Here is a 21,564-nt window from a genome sequence, read left to right as displayed (position 1 = left end):
TCAGGTTCCCTTTAATTTGTAGTCACCGAACCAAATTTTAACAACATATCAAATTATTTGATTTCATCAGCAAAGGGAATGCATACATTTGCATAAATCAGCATCAATGCAGAATTATTTCCATCTCAGTGACCATCTCTATTAGTGACACAGCTACACATCAGGCTTTATTCTTACAGCATAGATGTTATTTAGTATATATGTTACGGCCAGAACCCGAAGTTTGGCCACTTCTAGTTCTGGCCGGCCACTTCGGGTTCTGGCCGGCCAATGCGCGAAGTGGCCGCTGCGCTGCGGCCAATGTTAGAAATGGATTGATTCCTCTCAGGTTAATGTATCTTCTGACCGCAGCGCAGCGGCCAAACGTATCACAACTTTAGTGAATTTATTGCAATTCAGCCGGCGGCAATGTAACAATTCAAGCCGCCGGCTTTTTCTCTGCGCCTCTCTCTCCTCCCCCCCCCCCCCCCCCCTCGCTCCTCTTCTATGGGCAGCCGGCGGGGACATTCGTGTCCCCGAGAGTCGTTCGTGGCGCCAGGGCAGCAGAGCGGGGAGGCTGCAGACATTGCTTCTGCCAGCACCCGCTCTGCAAGAACGGCAGGATTCCCCTGCCGCGACGAACGACTCCAGCTGCCACTCGTGTCCCCGCCGGCTGCCCATAGAAGAGGAGCGAGAGGGGGGGGGGGGGGGGGGAAGGAGAGAGAGAGGCGCAGAGAAAAAGCCGGCGGCTTGAATTGTTACATTGCCGCCGGCTGAATTGCAATAAATTCACTAAGTTGTGATACGTTTGGCCGCTGCGCTGCGGTCAGAAGATACATTAACCTGAGAGGAATCAATCCATTTCTAACATTGGCCGCAGCGCAGCGGCCACTTCGCGCATTGGCCGGCCAGAACCCGAAGTGGCCGGCCAGAACTAGAAGTGGCCAAACTTCGGGTTCTGGCCGTAACATATATAAGAGATTCCTGTGTACACATCATATATACAGTCACAATCAGATATGTATATCTGACCTTAAAAATACGGGGACTGCTTTATTGAAGCAGCACAAGTAACATATTTTGACTGGTTTATTTCATTTTTGTGGACTAAGCACAGCTATTACTGTATATATACATTATTTTTAATGACTATTATCTGAGAAATAGAACATTTTATCATATTTCCTATTTTAATTACAGTTACAAATTCATTAGGAGTCGGAGTCGGTGCATTTTTTCCCGACTCCGACTCCAGGCACCCAAAATTGCCCGACTCCACGATTCCGACTCCACAGCCCTGGATCGGGCCCATTGAGGTGTTTGTGTGGACATATGACCAATGCTTGGTCTGACCATAAACTTTGTGAATAAAGCAAAAGTTCTTTGAGGTGCGTAAAAAGCTTTGGACAGTTATCAAGGACAAACTTCAGATTTTAGATCACGGGTCTCAAACTCGCGGGCCATTTGCGGCCCTAGATAAAATTATTTTGTGGCCCGCGCCGGCAAAAGCTTCCTTATAGTTCGCTTCAGTGCTCCGAAGTAATCCGCTGCATCCCCGCCGCTAAACGAGGGCTGCAGAGCCCCCAAATCGCCAGGGGGCAATCCGCCGGCATTTCCTAGAAGGGGCAGAGCTTTCAGCTTCAGCTCTGCCCCTCCTGACGTCAATCGCGGCGCATCCCCGCCTCTGCCCGCCCCTCTCACTCTTCCTTCACAGAGAGGGGCGGGGAGAGGTGGCGATGCGCCGTGATTGACGTCAGGAGGGGCAGAACTGAAGCTGAAAGCTCTGCCCCTTCCAGGAAATGCCAGCGGATTGCCCCCCCCCCGGGCGATTTGGGGGCTCTGCAGCCCTCGTTTTGCGGCGGGGATGCGGCGGATTACTTGTAATGGGAGCACTGAAGCGAACTATAAGGTAAAATAGGCAACATAGTTCGCTTCAGTGTGAATTTGATTTTGAAATAAAAATCAATGCAAGTGGGGGGGGGAGGGAGGGAGCTGCTGATTGACTTTTTTTGTGAAATCCCTTATGCGGCCCAGCCTCATCCTGACTTTGCCTCCTGCGGACCCCAGGTAAATTGAGTTTGAAACCCCTGTTTTAGATGATTATGTAAAAGCCTTGCCCTAATGCCGTTTTTTTTTTTTCTTATATTTTCTTTTTGAAATGTTAAATGCAGTGGGAAAGACGGCAAATCATGCAGTAGTGCTAGCACAACTCTACACCCAAGGTGAATGTAAAGGTCTCCATGCCTTTATAGTTCCCATACGCCAAATGGGCACCCATGAACCGTTGCCAGGTGAGTAACACGTGGAAATACTACTGCTACTTCTCCTTGATATCGTTCGGTTTTCCCTGAGTGCTTAAGAGTGCTCTCTTGTCCTTCCCGCAGGAGTGACAGTTGGTGACATTGGGCCTAAGTTTGGATTTGATGAGATTGACAACGGTTTCCTGTCATTCAATAAATTCCGAATCCCAAGAGAAAATATGCTGATGAAATTTGCTAAGGTGAGCCACAACGGGAGGTGTGAAATCCCTTTCGTCCCTTTTTAAAGGACAAGCGACACCCATGCTAAGAATTCCTTAAAGGACTTACGAGGCCAATATGGTAAAAAAAAGTTAAATACCTCTTCAGTTTTATGATCGTTAGAAGGCTTTATCCGCATCCCCCCTTCCATTCCGCTGCGCTTGTAAATCAATTCCCAGACTCGTGGGGGTCACGACCCGATCCCTCGGGTCGTCCTCAGCTGCCCCACTGAAGATGGCCGCCAGGTCCGGCCACGGCTGTGCAGTTCTCACAGCCGCAAGTGCGTCTGCACAGCTTTAAGTACTCCTCCAGCTCCGACCTCATTACGTCAGTCTCGCGTGCTTTTAGGGTTTCAGGCAATACTAGCAGATCAGCTAGTGGTATGATTGGCTAGTAGTACGACAGCTAGTAGTTTGCTTAGTGCTGAGAAAATCAATAGCAGATCAGGAACACATTCGACTGAGTAGCTGATCGGCTACTATGACAGTAGCCAGAGTGGTTAGTATTAGGCATTAGGATTGGTGGTTAGTGTTAGACATTAGGATGGGGACTACTAATAGGCATTGGGAAGGGGGTTGCTGTAAGTCATTAGGAGGGGGGATAGTGTTAGGCATTAGGAGGGGTTAGTGTTGGGCATTAGTAGGGGGTGTTAGTGTTAGGCATTAGGGGGGGGGGGTGTTAGTGTTAGCCATTTGGAGGAAGTGTTAGTGTTAGGCATTAGGAGGGGGTGTTAGTGTTAGCCATTAGGAGGGGGTGTTAGTGTTAGGCATTAGGAGGGGGTGTTAGTGTTAGGCATTAGGAGGGGGTGTTAGTGTTAGCCATTAGGAGGGGGTGTTAGTGTTAACCATTAGGAGGGGGTGTTAGTGTTATCCATTTGGAGGGGGTGTTAGTGTTAGGCATTAAGAGGGGGTGTTGGTGTTAGCCATTAGGAGGGGTTGTTAGTGTTAGCCATTAGGGCCCTTTTCCACTAGCAATCGCTAGCATTCGCGCTAAACGCTAGCGATTGCGATTCAGCAAAAGTGCTAAATTTCCCGGCGATTACCTGACGTTTGCGATCGCGATTTTGCTATGCACTGCACAGCAAAATCGCGGCAATAATCGTTCCGCCGCGCGTTCGTGTCAGTGTCAAAAACGAATCGCGGTAGTGGAAATAACCTACCGCGATTCCTATGTTATTCAATAAACCCTAGCGATTGTAAAATCGATAGCGCTTTGCGATTTTGCAATTCAGCTAGCGCAAATGCGCTAGTGGAAAAGGGCCCTTAGGAGGGGTGTTAGTGTTGGGCATTAGGAGGAGGGTTAGTGTTTGAATAAGGGACCGGGGAAAATATATATTACCAATATTCTAGCAATCACCATGAAATGGTGCCCAATTAACCTCCTTGGCGGTTCATTTTTTCCGCCAAGGAGGCTGCATTGCACATTTTTGTAATTTTTTTTGTTTCATGTAACTACCTGAGTGGTAGCAACATGAAACACCACTAGAGGGTGCAAGTGTCCCTGTAGTCCAAACGCCGCCGACAACCACAGCAAACAGGAGATTGCGTATAGAACGCGATCTCCTGTTTGGCTTCTCCTGTCGCCATGGCTACGATCGGAATGACGTCATGGACGTCTGCCGATGTCAGACGCATCCGATCCAGCCCTTTGCGCTGCCCGGGAGTGATTGGTTCGGGCTGCGCAGGGCTCTGGCGGGGGGGGGGGGTACTCTTATGCCGCTTCAAGCGGTAAGCGTGGCTAGCAAGGTGCTAGCTGTGCGTACAGCACTTTACAGAATGTAAATCGCCCCACCAGGGGCTGAGATATCCTCCGCGGCGGCTTACCCCGTTTCCAGCACGGGGTTACCTCTAAGAAGGTTATACAGCTGTCCTAGTGATACCGATTCCCCTATGCTATGTAAAGATTAATGTACTTTTTATGACCTTAGAAAGCTGATACAGATAAATATTTATTTCAGGTAAGCGTTTTGTTTCATTTCAGGAATGTTTATTTCAACCTCAAATGCCCCCCCCCCCCCCCCTGCCCCCCTTGATATGGACAGTTAATTTAACAGACCTAAACTCATTAGGAGTGTTGCCATATTGAACATTCTGTATGAAGGCTTCCATATTTACCTCTTGGTGATTTTCAGGTGGAGCCAGATGGAACTTACGTAAAGCCACTCAGCGATAAACTCACATATGGTACCATGGTATTTATCCGCTCTATGATAGTAGGAGACTCTGCCAGAAGCCTTGCCCGAGCCTGCACTATTGCCATCCGGTACAGCGCAGTGCGACATCAGTCTGAGATAAGAGCTGGGTGAGTTCTTCTGTGATCTTGGCCATTTCTACTAATATATAGCTCCACTTCTGAACAGTTATAATACTGCAACCTTATTGACCAGGTAAATCTGTTTGTCCAATAGTTGGTTCTGTTCAAAATCAGCCATAGGTCCTTATTTCATCTTTTTTTTTTTTTATCTTGTCTGAACTTGGTTATGATAGTTCTCTCTAGCAGTGTCCAAGAAGAAAAACGATCTTGAGGATTAAAGGGGTGGGGGATGAATTAACGACATAAAAATTATCCACCTACTTTTATGTAGCTCTTATCATTTTCAGTACACAAAGGGCCATATCGAACTCAGGGTGATAAGTAGCTTGCAGATGCGAGCTTCTTATCACCCTGATATCCCGCGAGGATTACCAGCAAATCCTATTGTTGGTTTCAGTCGTGCAATGGCTGATCGTTTGGAGGCATTACTCAGGCGAAAGCCATGTTACGGGCGATAGGGAGCGAGGGTTTATGCTGTGGTGCTGTCCTTCAGCACCATGACTTCGCTCCCCAGAGATGCGCGCACATCTGCCGCCATCTTCTGCCGCTGCATCTGGGGCTCTCCTTTGATAAGAAGACCCCCAGCACTCCCCGTCGGGCCTCCACACATTGCCAAAGGATTTTAGGAGTGTCCTCTTTAGGAGTAGGGCTATAGATACAATTGCTTATTTCTTTAGTTTTTCAGCCCGAAACAGGCTATATGTATCTTGGATTGTTGTGGCTCTGTAAAATCTTTAGCTACTTGGAGGTTAATTCATCAGTAAGTAACGCGCTAATCAGTACGACTTGGGTAATTGTAACGAGCGGACGCTACGTGCAGTCCTCTCTGTGTAGCGACCGCTCCTCACTTAATGGGAGCTAAACCTAATTGCCGTGCGATATTTAACTAGTGCGGCTGCTACTCTTGTAATGTAGTAGTGGCCGCTAAGGCTGCTCACCACGGAATAATCACGAGTAATTCAAATTGGCTCTAATTGCCCCAGCTGAGCTGCGGCGGGGTTAATTGCCCAGAATTCCGCTCTCCGCCCAGCGTTTCAACGAGCTCACAAGCGTCAATTGGACGCGTTGCAAGCCTCGCTATGGAGCCTTTCCTCCAAGCCGGAAGGAGGACATGCTCTCTAGCGAGGCTTGCACTGCGTCCATTAGGACACTTGCGAGCTTGTTGAAATGCTCGGCGGAGAGCGGCATTCTGGGTAATTAACCTTGCCGCATCGACCAGCTCAGCTGCGGCAATTAAAGCTAATTTGAATCATGAGTAACCGCCGTGGTTACTCGTGATTATTCCGTGGTGAGCAGCCCTGCGCGAGCTAGTGGACTTTCGTGGTCGTGCTACATGCTATCATGCAACAATTTGAGGGGCGTTCATTACGTAGAGAGGTCCTAGTAGTGTGCGCTCATTACAATTACCTCGCACTCCTTCAAGGAAATTGCGCTAATGAGGGCGTTACTTATTGATTAATCAACCTCAGGATCCCTACATATCAGTGCTTTTGGATTTATGCCTTTCAATGGTATAAACCAAGGGTCCCCAAACGTTTTGGGTGGAGGGCCGTATCAACATACTTCAGACTGCTGGGGGGCCAGAGTGTACATAGAAGTCTTTGCGGGCCAGACAGTGATGCATACTAAGGTGACAACCTGCAGTCCTATTGGACAACAGTGTCACCTGATGTGGAATTTGATTGGAAACTGCTTTCTGGCTTCATTCTATATGCGGGCCACCAATATATAAAAATGTAGCTTATCGCATCTATAATACATTTTGTGGGGGAGGGGGCTGGTAAAAAAAAAAACCTCAGGGGGCCACATTTGGCCCGCAGGCCTTAGTTTGAGGACCACTGGTATAAACAGATAATTTGTGTATTCGGGAGTGAAGCATCATGGGAAACCACAGTTGCTCACTTACAGCTGAATTATCACAAATACCTTCTGTTTTAAAAAGGCAAAATTACATTTAGCTTTAAAACAAGTAGACCCAAATTAAGTGAAGTTTGAGCTTTCTTTTCTTAGTGGCTTTTTAGTACTTTTTCTCCTGCTGAGTCCGCAAAGGGTATTTTGTTATTAGGGTAAAGAAACCTCTCCTGGGAGATGGAACAGTATATTAAACCACAGCATTATGTCCTCTTAAAAAGCAACACCACACTTTACCACAACTCATCTCTTGTCAAGCTGTAGAATATTTTTATTATTATTATTATTATTATTATTAATTTATAAAGTGCCAACATATTCCATGGTGCTGTACAACGTAAAGAGAATATGGAAGTAAATGTTTTGATGTACAATCTTACATGGCCATAAAGTACAGTGTGACATCCACAGGGAACCAGAGCCGCAGATCCTGGATTATCAGACCCAGCAATATAAACTCTTCCCACTGCTAGCAGCAGCTTATGCGTTCAACTTTGTGGGATCCTACATGAGCCAGACGTATCACAGGATTACTGGAGACATCCAGCAGGGGAACCTCAGTGAACTGCCAGAGGTGAGGCTGCTTTTATTGGTGGACTGTTTCCTTATAATGAAACTGTTATGCTTTCAAAATGAAACCGTTGCATGTTTTTTTAGAGTCTGTAAAATTGCTTAGAACAGATGCTGGTGCTCCAGTGAAGAAGAAAAGGACCGCATTGGCGGTGGTCACTACAAGTCCCGAGTGTGGCCCGTAACCTTATTTAGAAGGAAATAAATATGTCATCCTCCATATCCCTCTTATTCAAAGTGAACCTAAACTGACGGGAAAAAAAAGTTTAACTTACCTGGGCCTTCTACCAGCCCCCTGCAGCCACCCTGTGCCCGCACTGTCACTAAAGTGGTCCTCCAGTCCCCCGCAGCGACTCTCATCCATCTGGCCGACTAGCAAGTCGATGGTCACTAGGCATGCTGAGTGCTTCCCAGGCGTTGCTGGGAGCCAACTTGCGCAGTAGATATTTTTTCATACTGAGCATGCGAACAGTGCGATCAGGAGGCGAGTGGACTGGGGCTGCCCATCAAAATGAAAGTAGGGCTGCGGGGAACCAGAGGATCGCTTTGTGATGCCCCAGGTACAGGACGTCTGCAGGGGGCTGGTAGACACAGGTAAATTAAACTCCTTTTTTTTCCAGGTCAGTTCAGGTTCACTTTGAGGAAAACTTTAACCTCCTGGGGACTGACAGCCTACCCTTCCTTAAAGAGGAACTGTCACGAAAATCTTAACATTTAAAACACATACAAATAAGAAGTACATTTCTCCCTGAGTAAAATGAGCCATAAATTACTTTTCTCCCATGTTGCTTTCAATTATAATAGGTAGTAGAAATCTGACATTACCGACAGGTTTTGGACTAGCCCATCTTCTCATAGGGGGTTCTCAGGGTTTTCTTTATTTTTTAAAAGCACTTAGTGAATGGCAGTTGCTCCGTCCAACTGCCAAATTGTGTGCAGGGAGGCTGGCCAGCATCATTGTATAAATCTTTTTCAGGGAATGTCTTTATAAAGAATAAAGGCCATGCTGAGAATCCCCCATGAAGAGATGGACGAGCCCAAAACCTGTCGGTAATGTCAGATTTATACTACCTACTGGGAGTAACAGCAACATAGGAGAAAAGTAATGTATGGCTCATTTTACTCTGGGAGAAATGTACTTCTTATTTGTATGTGTTTTAAATATTAAGATTTTAAGACAGTTACTCTTTAAGAACCAGAGCCTTTTTACATGGGGGGGGGGCTTTTTAGACAGCCAGGCAGCTGTATCCCCAGTATAGATAGAGCTAGACATGGGTGCCCTCAGTACAGATAGATGTCCCCTGTATATTCAGCAGCCATTACTCATTTCCCACGTCTAGCGTTGAGCAGCTCTCCCCGTCTCCTCTCTGCCTGGCATTCCTGCTCGCACTGCCGCTAAGTTTCAGGTCCCGGTTTGATGACCTCATCAAGCCAAGACCCGACATTTTGAGGCAGAGCGAGCAGGGATGTCGGGCAGAGTGGAGGGAAGCAACGATCCCCGGCGGAACGTCAGGAAGATGAGTCCAAGTCCTCTTCTTTACCTTCTACCATTACTGCTAACCGTGATCACTACGATCCGCCGGCGATCGTAGTGATCAGAAGCCAATCGTCATGGCTCCTAATCAGTGAGGGGAGATGTCAGCTGTCATATGACAACTTAATCGCCCCTCTCGAGTGCTCACAATGCGGTGGGAATGGCAGGCGGTGTAAATCCTACGCAGCATCAGCCTAGGGCAGCCCCAAGTGGGGTGTAGGATTTACTACGCTCTGTACCCAGGAGGTTAAAGAAGCAAATTCTGACAGTTTAACTTTCTCATTAATGCGTAGTGTTTTCCACTTTAACTATTGTTGAAAGCAGCATAGATATCTTATAGGAAAGGGAAAACCGGTATTCAAAAATGTATGATTACTTATATAACTAGAGGGATCATTTTATTTAACACTTTTGGGTTTTACCTTTTTAAAACACTGTAGTTTCTTTTATAATTATTTTGAAAAACTGTGTTAATAAACCAGCTACCTTCTTATAGAGAATCTGTACTGTCCGATTTGTACAATAAAAAAACCCACCGTTTGAATCACTGTGACCTCCTGGATCTCTCTTTGCCGTTTCTGCTGCTCCCCGCCGTGATCCTGGCTTTTAATCGCCAGTTTTAGGCAGTGTGTACAAACAAAAAACATGGCCGCTAACCAGGAAGTGATGTATGTGTGTGTGTATATATATATATATATATATATATATATCAGGTTACAGTATACTACAAGTTTTTATTACATAGTGAATTATCTGCACTCCAGTCAGGGATTCTCACAGTTTCTCAGCATGGGCAGCTCCCTTCCCCCTCAGACAAGCTGAAATTGAGAGCAGAGACCTGTCTGTGAGGGATAAACAAAGCACACACACAGAGCCTGCAGGGGGCGTGGAGGGGCGTGTGCATAACTTCTCCCTATCACAGCAGAGGCAGTGCATTCCTCTCTAGGTCGACAAAGCTTGACAAAGAAAATAGATTAGATATATTACAGAGACAGTGCAACTAGAAAAGGCTTAGGTGCAGGAGAAGAGAAGCAGATCCGGCACTGGTTGCAGTAATCCAACAATTCTTTAATCCAGCAAGTACAGTAACATACAAGGAGTGAAAAGGGTCGGCCTAACAGCCGTTTTGCAGGTCTCCCTGCTTCTTCAGAGGCTCCTGCGAAACTGCTGTTAGGCCGACCCTTTTCACTCCTTGTATGTTACTGTACTTGCTGGATTAAAGTACTGTTGGATTACTGCAACCAGTGCCGGGTCCGCTTCTCTTCTCCTGCACCTAAGTATCAGCCTGTTCTGAGATTGTGAGCACGGTGCAGTTGTAACCAGAATCCAGCTGCTGCCTCCAGTCTTTAATTGAGTGCCAGTCACAATACTTTTTCTTAAATCAACTAGAAAAGGCTGCAGTAATCCAAACCACATTAGAACAGGTATAGAAACTTGTAGGATAGAAGAAATGAGGCGGATAATTTTGTTAGTCTCTTTAAGGCATACATGTTAAATAATTAAGATCTGCTGATCTGACAGTTTCTTTGTGCTGCCTGTCACCTCTGTAGCTCCATGCCTTGTCTGCGGGACTGAAAGCCTTTACTACATGGGTAGCGAGTGCAGGAATAGAGGAATGCAGGATGGCATGTGGAGGGCACGGATACTCTCGCTGCAGTGGAATACCTGACATCTACGTGAACTTTACCCCATCCTGCACCTACGAGGGAGAGAACACTGTTATGATGCTGCAGACAGCCAGGTAATCCATGGATGGAACTGTATCTGAATGTAGCCTATACATAGGCAAACCCAGGGGGGTATTACAGCTGCCCAGAATCCCCCCTATTGGTGATATGCTGATTAGTTGTAACCATTAAGACTGTTCCCCTTCCCAGCTTACACCTCTCTGACACTGCAGATGTCTCCTCCCCTGCTTACACCTCTGACACTGCAGCTTTCCCCTCCCCTGCTTACACCTCTGACACTGCAGCTGTCCCCTCCCCTGCTTACACCTCTCTGACACTGGGCTTGTCCCCTCCCCTGCTTACACCTCTCTGACACTGCAGCTGTCCCCTCCCCTGCTTACACCTCTCTGACACTGCAGCTGTCCCCTCCCCTGCTTACACCTCTCTGACACTGCGCCTGTCCCCTCCCCTGCTTACACCTCTCTGACACTGCGCCTGTCCCCTCCCCTGCGTACACCTCTCTGACACTGCGCCTGTCCCCTCCCCTGCGTACACCTCTCTGACACTGCGCCTGTCCCCTCCCCTGCTTACACCTCTCTAACACTGCGCCTGTCCCCTCCCCTGCTTACACCTCTCTGACACTGCGCCTGTCCCCTCCCCTGCTTACACCTCTCTGACACTGCGCCTGTCCCCTCCCCTGCTTACACCTCTCTGACACTGCAGCGGTCCTTGGCAGCTTTTGGTTCTCCAAATCAATTGTTATGTATAGAGCGCATGAGGGGTCCCAGTGTAAAACTAGCACTGGGGGCCAGAGCACCTAAGCTACTCCACTGGAAGGAATTCTCAGTATGAATCCTCCTTAGCAGCAGTGATTCAACCTAGAATTTGTGCCTGTTGTTTTAATTGTGTAAACAAGATTAGAGGTTTAAGGTGTGTACACACGCACTATGGAAGCCAATGACGGGTCCAGTAGCAAGTGTGTGTGCGCTGTCTACAGACTCATGAGGGTGTTTCTGAACAATCTGCTCAGCGGCTGAAAGTCCGCCCAACGGGAGGGTCTGACGGACCCGTCGTTGGCTTCCATAGTGTGTGTGTACGCACCTTTAGCAGAACTATCTTGCAGCAGATAGGGAGCAGAAAAAGATATTTTGCTAAGAGGTGAATCTGGGTGGAAGGTATATGGGGACGCTGTGCAGGTGAGACCAGAGATAGGGAGAAGGCCTATCACTATTACTAATATGAACATTTCCGGATATAACAACTGGTTGTGATCCTGGCCACTGACAGTACTGTCCCATTTCTGTGACTACGGTATAAGCTTGTTATACTTTTGCTGCTACCTAAACCACGTTCATTATTTCACTTCTTCATTGGCAGGTTCCTGTTTAAAAGCTTCACTGCAGCGCAATCTGGACAGCAGCTTGGTGGAATGGTCTCCTACCTGAATGATGTATCCAGGCAGCGCGTGCAGGCGCAGGCCGTGGCTGCTCGCTCTATAGAAATTAATGATCTGAACAGTTTAGTGGAGGCCTATAAACAGCGGGCAGCTTGGTAAGCTAAGAGAATGCGTAGCTCTTTTCAACTCCTATTTTTGTGTTAGCTATGTGCCTTTTTAATCAACAATAACTTTTCCCCTACTTATGACACCTAAATGCGATATATATCTTTTCTTTCTCTATAATCGGGCAGCCCCAAATTGGAGATCATGGGGAAAAAAAACTATGCAGGAAGTCTGTCTCCCCTCTACTTGTTCCATCGGTGATCTCCTGCAAGAGCCGCTGTGCAAAGCTCTGCATCAAGCCAACGTCCGGACCCAGTGTTCTCGGCAGTACAACGGAAGAGCTGTGCACAGCGGCTCCTGCAGCACGTTCCCTGCTGGTACCAGAAGAGGTGAGACAGGCTTCTTCCACAGGTTTTTTCCAATGATCCCTGCAGAAAAGGGAGGGATAAACGATCACTGATATTGGCTCCCCTGTGATCGTTCATCTGTGTGTGTGTGGGGGGAGGGGGAGGGGGGGGGGGGCGGCTAAGGGAACATATATTACATTACACCATTTTGTGCAACAGCTGAAAGTTTCGGGAGCGAGCCCGATCGTGCACAGCTGTGCCCAAAGGAAAATCCTATATCTACGTCCTCGTTGCTTAAATAAAGTCACAGAGGACACAGATCTACTGCTTATCCCTTTCAGTCCAAGTAAGCTTTAAAGGGACTCTGAGCACCTCTCATGGGCATGCCTTTAACCTCCCTGGCGTTCTATTAAAGATCGCCAGGGGGCAGCGCAGCGCTATTTTTTAATTTTTTTTTTCAATCATGTAGCTAACCTAGCGCTGGCTACATGATGCCCCCCTCCCTTCCGCATCCCTCCCGCCCCTCCGATCGCCGCCGGCGCTGTAATCCATAAGGAAATCCCGTTCTGAAACGGGATTTCCTTTAGGGCTTTCCCCGTCGCCATGGCGACGCACGTCGTGCCGTCACATGGAGACCCGATCCACCCCTTAGCGCTGCCTGGCACGGGGTCTCGCCTGGGGGGGCCCTGCATCGCGGCGGGCGGCGGCGATCAGGTGAGACACGCAGCAAGTAAAGTGCTTGCTGCGTGTTTAAGAAAAAAAATTATTCAAATCGGCCCAGCGGGGCCTGAGCGGCGACCTCCGGCGGTAATGGACGTATTAAGTCGTCCATACCGCTAAGGAGGTTAAGACTCCGACGAGTACTGCAAAGTACTTAAAGATGCATACTTTTCTGTAGCTTATGCTCTCCTCTTTCATTTGATACCTGAATCGCTGTTCTAGTATAGTTTTAGTTCGATTTCAATTTAGAAATCCACTGCCATCTTGGCTATGTTATAACTTTCGGGTCACCCCTGTCTTCTCTGTTAGAGAAGTGCATCACTGAATGAAGCAGGAAGAGGAAGTGACACGCATGGCCATTGCAAGAGGCTCCTCCAGAAGGGTCATAGCACGACTTTATTGGAAATCGTCTGTCTTAAAGAGAACCCGAGGCGGGGTTCTCACAATGCTAGCTGCATACAGAGGCTGGGTCTGCCTATAGAGCCCAGCCTCTGTTGCTATTTCAATTCCCCCTAACTTTCCCCTGCGCTCTATAATCCCCCCTAAAACACAGCCACGCTGCTGACAAGCAGCTTGTCAGAGCGGGCTTTGTTTATCTCTTTCATGTCACTCTCGCCGCTCCTCCCGCCTCCTGCAGAGCTCAGGTCCCGCCCGTGTCCCTTCCCTCGCCGCTGATTGGAGGGAAGGGACGCGGGCAGGGACCGGAGCTCTGCAGGAGGCGGGAGGAGCGGCGAGAGTGACAGTAAAGAGATAAACACAGCCCGCACAGCACGGCTGTGATTTTATGATGGATTACAGAGCGCAGGGGGGATTAAAATGGCAACAGAGGCTGGGCTCTATAGGCAGATCCAGCCTCTGTATGCAGATAGCATTGTGAGAACCCCACCTCGGGTTCTCTTTAAAGGCATGCCCATGAGATGTGCTCGGAGTCCCTTTTAAAATACTCACAGCTTTGATATAGGAGCTAATTGTGTCATAAAATGGGAGCTGAATAAGTATTACCATAGCCTTGAAATTGCCGTCTATATTTTTTTTTCATTGTTTCCCATGATCTGGTCTGATATAACATAAATGAACCACATGTTCTTGGTAAAAACGAGTTAGAGTGAGATATGAAGTTTTATAACTACTGTCCAAGAGAAATTGAATATCCTCATCTACAGTGAATATGAAGATAAGTGTTCAGTGTTACCAACGCTCAGAAGAGGTGCTGCTTTACTGTCATACGCCCTACCCATCTGTTTTATTGCTAAAGTAGAGAATCAGTCATACAGGCATTTTTTGCCTGTTTATAGAATAAGTACCAAGAAAATGAAAAACACTAGGATGAGGACACTGCCCTTGTAAGTTTACAATCTAGACCTCTTTACTTCCTTTCTTGTTTATCTCCAGGCTTGTTGTAGGTGCAGCAAGGAATGTCCAGTCTGATTTGAAACGTGGAAAGCGTAAAGACGATGCTTGGAACAAAAACACTGTTGATCTGGTTCGGGCAACTGAGGTAAGAAGAAAGTCCTGAGCATAGGTCAACCTCTTGTAATGGGATAGGTAGCAGGTGCGTTTTTTTCTGTCTATGTGGATAGCCACAGTGCAAAGCAAATCTGGAGACTGTCTTTGATTCACCAACACATAAGTGTTTTAACACATTAGTGCTTTACACACTATTTACAAGCGGTTTGTAATATGTGCAGCAAGTAACAAAATCTTTACCATTAGATGAGTGACTAGCTTGCAGTTGAGTCCTCTGTATTGTGAACAAACCTACTACTACTTGTACCAAATTAAAACAACTTAAAGAAAACCTGTACTGAAAATAAAAGTCAAAATAGGCATACACAAGTCATACTTACCTTCCATGTAGTCTACTCCTCAGTGTCTTTCTCCTGTCCTGCGTCCTATTTGTTCACTATGATCAAGGGAATTTTCCGTCCTCCATTTTGAAAATAGCCATTACCCATAACAGCTTTCTGGTCAGCACACAGTTAAACTGTAACATCGCCCACTTGAGCCATAGGGAAACATGGACATTGCCTGTTACATCCATTTTCCTCTCAGCTATAACTGACAGCAACTGATATTTTACTGACAGCAACTGATATATTTCAGATCTGACAAAATATTGTCAGAACTGGAAGGGATTATTGTCAGAAGAAAATGGTGAGCTTCTGAGAGGAACTGATGGCAAGGTAACTCTGTAATTTTCATTTAAAGTTACCTCATGTGTTTATTTTAAATATTTTTACTCAGTACAGGTTCTCTTTAAAACATTAACAAGTCTGTTCCAACACAGCAGTCTGATAACTTTTGCTTTTTTTGGTTGGCTCAGCCCAGGACACACAATGCACTTTCCAGAGTATGGCTCTGGACTGAAATAACAAGCCCTTTTATTCTCACCTGAACACCTCTCTGAGAGAACACCAATTCTGGAATGGAGTCCTCTACCCATCTAAGTACTGGCTGATGGAGAAAACCAAATTCCAAACTGGATTTTAACCACTTAATGACAAGCTCACTTATAAAAACGTCCTGCTAGAGCCTCTTAATGGCTCCAGAACGTTTTTATAAGTCAGACAGTGCTGTGCACGTGCGCGTTCCTGTGCGCGTTCCCGCACGAATAGTGAGGAAAAAAAAATACACCTTTATTTCCAAATACTATATTGTCACCATACTTTGTACTAGGGACATAATTAAAATCTTGTGATAACCAGGACAAATAGGCAGATACAATGTGTGGGTTTTATGTACAGTAGCAGTGTTTATATTAAAACTATAGGGGATGAAATTGGATATATAGTATATTTTTTTTCATTTTAAAATTCATAGAAAATAAAGTAATTACTGAAAACCAATATCAACCCCAAAAGCCCAATTGGTGGTGAAAAAAACAAGATATAGATAATTTCATTGTGATTAGCAGTGATTAACCTCCTGGGCGTTACGGACGAGCTCAGCTTGTCCAGTAACGCCGCAGTACACTGCTCAGGCCCTGGTGGGCCGATTTACACTTTTTTTTTCCCCAAACACGCAGCTAGCACTTTGCTAGCTGCGTGTTTGTTGCGATCGCCCACCGATCTGCATCGAAAGAGCTTCCCCCCCCCTTCCCCCGCAGACCACTTACGCAGCCTGGCCAATCACCACCAGGCTGCGCTATGGGGTGGATCGGGACTTCCCCTGACATCACGACGGGGGAAGCCCGTACAGGAAATCCCGTTCAGAACGGGATTTCCTGTTGGGTATTTGCGCTGGCGGCGATCAGAGGGGTGGGTGGGAAAGTGTAGGGAGGGGGGAAGCATGTAGCTAGCGCTAGGCTAGCTACGTGTAAAAAAAAAAAAAAAAAAAGCTTTAAAAAACCCTCAGCTGCGTCACAGAATAATTCTGGATGTACACTCCTTGCGCATGCAGTTCTATGGGTCTGTTCACATCTCTGTGTTGTAACTGATGGCGTTATTCTAACTCGCTGCATGCAAGCTTTGTATTAGTCTATGTCCAGTCTCCACTCCAGTCTCATCTCAATATGTACATTATGCAACTGACCACTATGAACTTAGCCTGAAACTTGTGCAGGACCATAAAAGTTTAACCTTTCTTTCACAATGTAAACCTTACTGCAATATTTAGCTGCGTTCCATGATTCTGATTGGCTAGAGTTAGTAGTGACAACGTTTGCAAAATTAATGGGATCAAAATGTGATGTGCTAGAGAGAGAGAGAGAGCAGGAGGATATCCTGTCTGTGCTAAACAAAGGCTGCAGTTGGTAGCTTAGGGTTGGCCCAAAGTGCGCATTGCTTGTTCTTGGCAACCCTATTCAGATGAATAGACCGGTTTTATACTGGTGATGAGAGGTGAAATAGTGTTAGCAGCATGTGTCTGTATCCTCACCCATTATATATAGGTTTTCAACTCCTCCCACACTCATACATATGCAACTTAAACTTCACCCCCATACTTATCCACCTACCTCTCATGTTTCCTCTTCTCACCTCCACTCCTTCCTCCTACCTTTCATGCAGCATTTCTTGACACTCAGCTACCCACACACTCACTTTATCCTCCCCTTCTCACAGTCATTGCCCAGTTTTTGCCACCCACATTGTCTATTGTGTGTTATGACCGGCGGGCACTTATTATCTAGTTTTTAAAGGGGCACTATGGCGAAAAATTGTAAACATTTAAAATATGTGCAAACATAGACAAATGAGAAGTATGTTTGTTTTTTTTCCAGAGTAAAATGAGCCATAAATTTATTTTCTCCTATGTTGCTGTCACTTACAGTAGGTAGTAGAAATCTGACAGAAGCGACAGGTTTTGGACTAGTCCATCTCTTCATGGGGGATTCTCAGCAAGGCTTTTATACTTCATAAAGATATTCCCTAAAAAGCATTTATACTATGATGCTGGCCAGCTTTCCTGCTCGCTACACAGTTTTTGGTAGTAGGACAGAGCAACTGCCATTCACTAAGTGCTTTTGAAAACCAATAAATCCCTGAGAATCCCCCATGAGGAGATGGGCTTGTCCAAAACCTGTCGCTTCTGTCAGATTCCTACTACCTACTGTAAGTGACAGCAACATAGGAGAAAAGTAATTCATGGCTCATTTTACTCTGGGAAAAACATACTTATTTGTATGTTTGCACGTTTTTAATTTTTACAATTTTCGCCATAGTGCCCCTTTAAGATGGCACAATAGCTTGGGCATAAAATATGTAGTGCAGTTTTCTTTTTCTTATGTAATTTTACATGATTTGAATTCATGCTTCTAGGCTCACTGTCATTACGTGGTGGTCAAACTCTTTGTGGACAAGCTTTCTGAGGTCCTGGATACAGCTTCCCATCGCATCCTGAGCACCCTCTGCCTGCTCTATGCTCTGCATGGAATCTCTAAGAATACCGGGGACTTTCTACAGGTTAGTATGGAATGGGGTCCTTGGCATTTGAGACTCATATTATTAAAGCGGAATATAACCCTGCATTTCAACTTTGCTCTAAAACATTATTTACAGTATATTATATGCAACCAGCATTTTTTTTTTTTTTTTTACTAGACCAGCATTGGAAGGGTTACACAGGGCTTTAAAGTTCCTGGAGATTTCTGCAGACGCATCCGAAGCTGACATAGATACATTTTGTTTACATAAATGTATCTAAGTGTTGAATGTGACTCATCTCTCTTACTGAGAAGGAGTTGGAGGACAGCCAAAGAGTGTGTAACATTTCTCAATAGATACATTTAACTAAATAGAATGTAACAATCTGAACTTCTGCATATCTCTCCACGGAACTTTAAACCTCTGTGTTTAACCCTTCCAATGCTGGTCTAGTAAAAATAAAAATTCTTTTTGCATATAATATGCTGTAAATAATATTTTAGAGCAAAGTTGAAATGCAGGGTTATATTCCGCTTTAAGGACAAGGTGTCTTTTGCCAAGACAGTAAAAAAGGGCTCTGGAAATTTGGACGCAATATACGCCATCACTTCTGCCGGCGCCCTAATTACTGTCGAGTACCGCTATAGCCTTAATTAACATCATGGCTATAGCGGTACTTAGACAGTAATTTGGACGCCGTCAAAAGACTGCATCCAGATTACAATAAAAACGTACTTTGTGCCTGTATATAATGTTGTGTCCTCTTTGCAGGCTGGTCTTTTGGCTTCATCTCAGCTGGAGCAGATACAGCAGCGGGTTAAGGATTTGCTGGTGGTAATCCGTCCTAATGCAGTGGCTTTGGTCGATGCGTTTGATTACAGTGACACTCAGCTGAGCTCTGTACTGGGAAGATATGATGGCAATGTGTATGAAAACATGTTTGAATGGGCCAAAAAATCGCCTCTGAACAAGACACAGGTGAGAAAATACACTGAAGCAAAATACACCCTCCTCCCTGATAGTAAATGCGTCTAAAGCTTATGATGGAGGGGTGATAAATGCTCTTGTCATGATGGGGAGGATGCATGCATTTATTATGAGGACCTGTCTATAACATGTGTAAACTTACATACCAGTGACAACATAATTCATGGGATACGTAATAGACTATACCAGACTTTCTCAACCTTTCTACCCTGGAGGAACCCTGCAAATAACATTTGGATCTCGAGGAACCCCTGCATTTATTTTGCAGGAGGCGTGGTCTTTAAATGTAGGTGTGGCTGTTTACGATGAGGGGAAACGCCCAGGAACCCCTGCAGAGTACTCAGGGAACCCTGGTTGAGAAAGACTGGACTGTACACTTACTGGGACCACACAAAAACGACAGTATTGTTGGCAGGCAAGTGAACTTTGCTTCTAGCCCGGAAAGTGAGCTTTTTTCAATGAGGCTTCCAGCTGTGCTTACTCTGTAGTGGAGGGGGGAGTATGGAGAGAGGGGGGGGCCTGAGGAGAGGGAGGGAGGAGTCAGGGCCCGCCTCCCCACAGCTGAGTCCCAGTGTGCCCGGGGCTACCCCCTCCATAACCTATACTTGGGACGCTTACACCTGGCTAACCTATACTGGGGGGGCACTATGCCTGGTTACCTATAATGGGGACACCTGCGCATGGATACCTATACTGGGGGCAACTATTGATCTTCATCTACTCATCCTCCATCCATATACCCATCCAGCTAGGATACATGTATTTATATTATATCCCCGGCTATACCTCATATATTCCACACACATGCCTCTCCATCCTTGCAAAATGTAGTTTGCGCACACGTACCCACGTCATGACATAGTAGAAACGATCACTCGCCACGAAAAAAAAAGTTGGCTGTGGGAAAAAATGCTTGAAATGTCATGACATCTGTACATAGCTTGAGCCATTCCAGTGCCACTCTGAAGTCCCCTTAAAATTTAGTTTAAAGTCTATGGGAACCGCCTGTAAAAAAAAAAAAAAAACAAGCTAGATACCAATGGAGAGGGAAGGCTCTAGGTCCTACTGAGACTTCCCTCTCCTCTCTCGGTGCCCGAGGATGCAGCGCTAGCTCCTTTGTTTGAATCTCCCGCTGAGAGCGACTTCGGGAGCCGAGTCCTCCTGAAGGTGGCTCCGTAGCACGATAGATGGCACTCAGGCTCCCGTAGACTTTCCGAAGCCTCCTTAGTCACATTGGTCAAATACTGCTCCAGGGGACATCGCTGCACCGAGATACTTAGGTAAGTATCTGGCTTTTTCTTTTGCAGACAATTCCCATTGACTTCAAAGAGAAAAGCTAGGGAAAAAAAAGAATAATTGTTTGAATTGGACATCAGGGTTATTGGTGTAGGGTAAAGCTGTAGCAAAAATCTGACTTCTTTTTAAAATGACGGCTAATTTATTTTTAATTTTTTTAATTTCTTTTTAAAGGTTCACGAATCCTTCCACAAGTATCTCAAACCTCTTCAGTCCAAGCTGTGAGCTGCTGCAATCAAGAACACTGGAGTCCTTATTTCTACAATTAACAGCTAGTTATTTTGACAAATATTTTTTTAATTGTTCAACAAATTTATGTTAATTTAATACTTTGAGGGGGAGTAAACAGGAAGTTACTGTACCAGTCAGTTTCCTGTTCCCTTTGCCTGTCAGTTTTCATTTTTAATAGTCCTAGTTCACACTGTGAAATCTTTCTTCATGCAATGCAGATTATTTCAACTGTGCACTAAATTGAAGGGTATTTTTTTTACTAAATTTGTCATATTTTCTGTTTACTTCCTGTTAGAATAACGGTTAATCTTTACATTCCATTTCATATTTGTTACCCAACAACTTTAGGATGCATTCTATAAAAAGTATCACTGACACCAGAAACAGCATTTACGGTACCCTGTAAATGGTATCCTGACATAAGTTTAAAGTGAACCAGAGACGAAGCACCCTCATGTATTTTACCATATAGGTCAGTGGGAACATTAGAAAAAACACCTACCCTGCTCTCTGTTTCATCCTTCACTGCTCAGCCTGCTTGTTATCAGCCCTGATAAAATCCTCGACTGAGCATTGTCTGGCTTTGCTCGGGAATCATTATAGCTGAGTCATTATAGCAGAGCCAGAAGGCGGCAGGCTTGGGCTTGAAAAGACATCAGAGAAAACAGACTCCGCTATAATGATTCCTGTGCAAAGCCAGACTGAATGCTCCGTTGGGGATTTTATCAGGGCTGAGCAGTGAAGGATGAAACAGAGAGCAGGGTAGGTGTTTTCTCTAATGTTCTCACTGATATATATGGTAAAATACATGAGGGTGCTTCATCTCTGGTTCACTTTAAGGCTACTTTTACATGGACATGTTGCATTGAACAATATAATCGCTTGGCAAATACAATGCGATTTTATATTGTAGCGATACATTTACATCGGTGCGTTAGCAGGGCAGTACACCAGAAACCATTGAGATAAGGCGAGGTATGATGGGGTCGATTCACTAAGGAAAAAAGTGTGAGTAACCTCCTTTCACTTGCGCTATTTAATCAGTGCGCCTTAATTGTCATTTCATTGATTAATGACAGCGTGCTAATGGCAGTGTAGCAGACTTAGTCAGGGGAGCGGGTACACAG

The 21,564-nt window shown here is 45.7% G+C and overlaps 1 protein-coding gene across 4 annotated transcripts in view; it reads left to right on the top strand.

Annotated features, from left to right (window-relative positions):
- ACOX1 (acyl-CoA oxidase 1) overlaps positions 1–20,567 on the top strand; it is an 82,984-nt gene extending 62,417 nt beyond the window's left edge. For all 4 annotated transcript variants that reach the window (XM_068263772.1, XM_068263771.1, XM_068263770.1 and 1 more), the window contains 10 exons: positions 2,151–2,270; positions 2,364–2,479; positions 4,630–4,799; positions 7,134–7,296; positions 10,377–10,567; positions 11,871–12,044; positions 14,454–14,559; positions 17,819–17,962; positions 18,695–18,901; positions 20,381–20,567. In XM_068263772.1, the coding sequence (XP_068119873.1) occupies positions 2,151–2,270; positions 2,364–2,479; positions 4,630–4,799; positions 7,134–7,296; positions 10,377–10,567; positions 11,871–12,044; positions 14,454–14,559; positions 17,819–17,962; positions 18,695–18,901; positions 20,381–20,431 (1,442 nt within the window). In that variant the 3' untranslated portion in view covers positions 20,432–20,567. The remainder of the gene's footprint in view (positions 1–2,150; positions 2,271–2,363; positions 2,480–4,629; positions 4,800–7,133; positions 7,297–10,376; positions 10,568–11,870; positions 12,045–14,453; positions 14,560–17,818; positions 17,963–18,694; positions 18,902–20,380) is intronic.
- Positions 20,568–21,564: the final 997 nt, after the last annotated feature.

The sequence above is a fragment of the Hyperolius riggenbachi genome, chromosome 12, assembly GCF_040937935.1.
Source record: "Hyperolius riggenbachi isolate aHypRig1 chromosome 12, aHypRig1.pri, whole genome shotgun sequence".
NCBI lineage: Eukaryota > Metazoa > Chordata > Amphibia > Anura > Hyperoliidae > Hyperolius > Hyperolius riggenbachi.
Note: the sequence above shows the minus strand (reverse complement) of the source record. Positions and strands in the feature narration are given on the sequence as shown.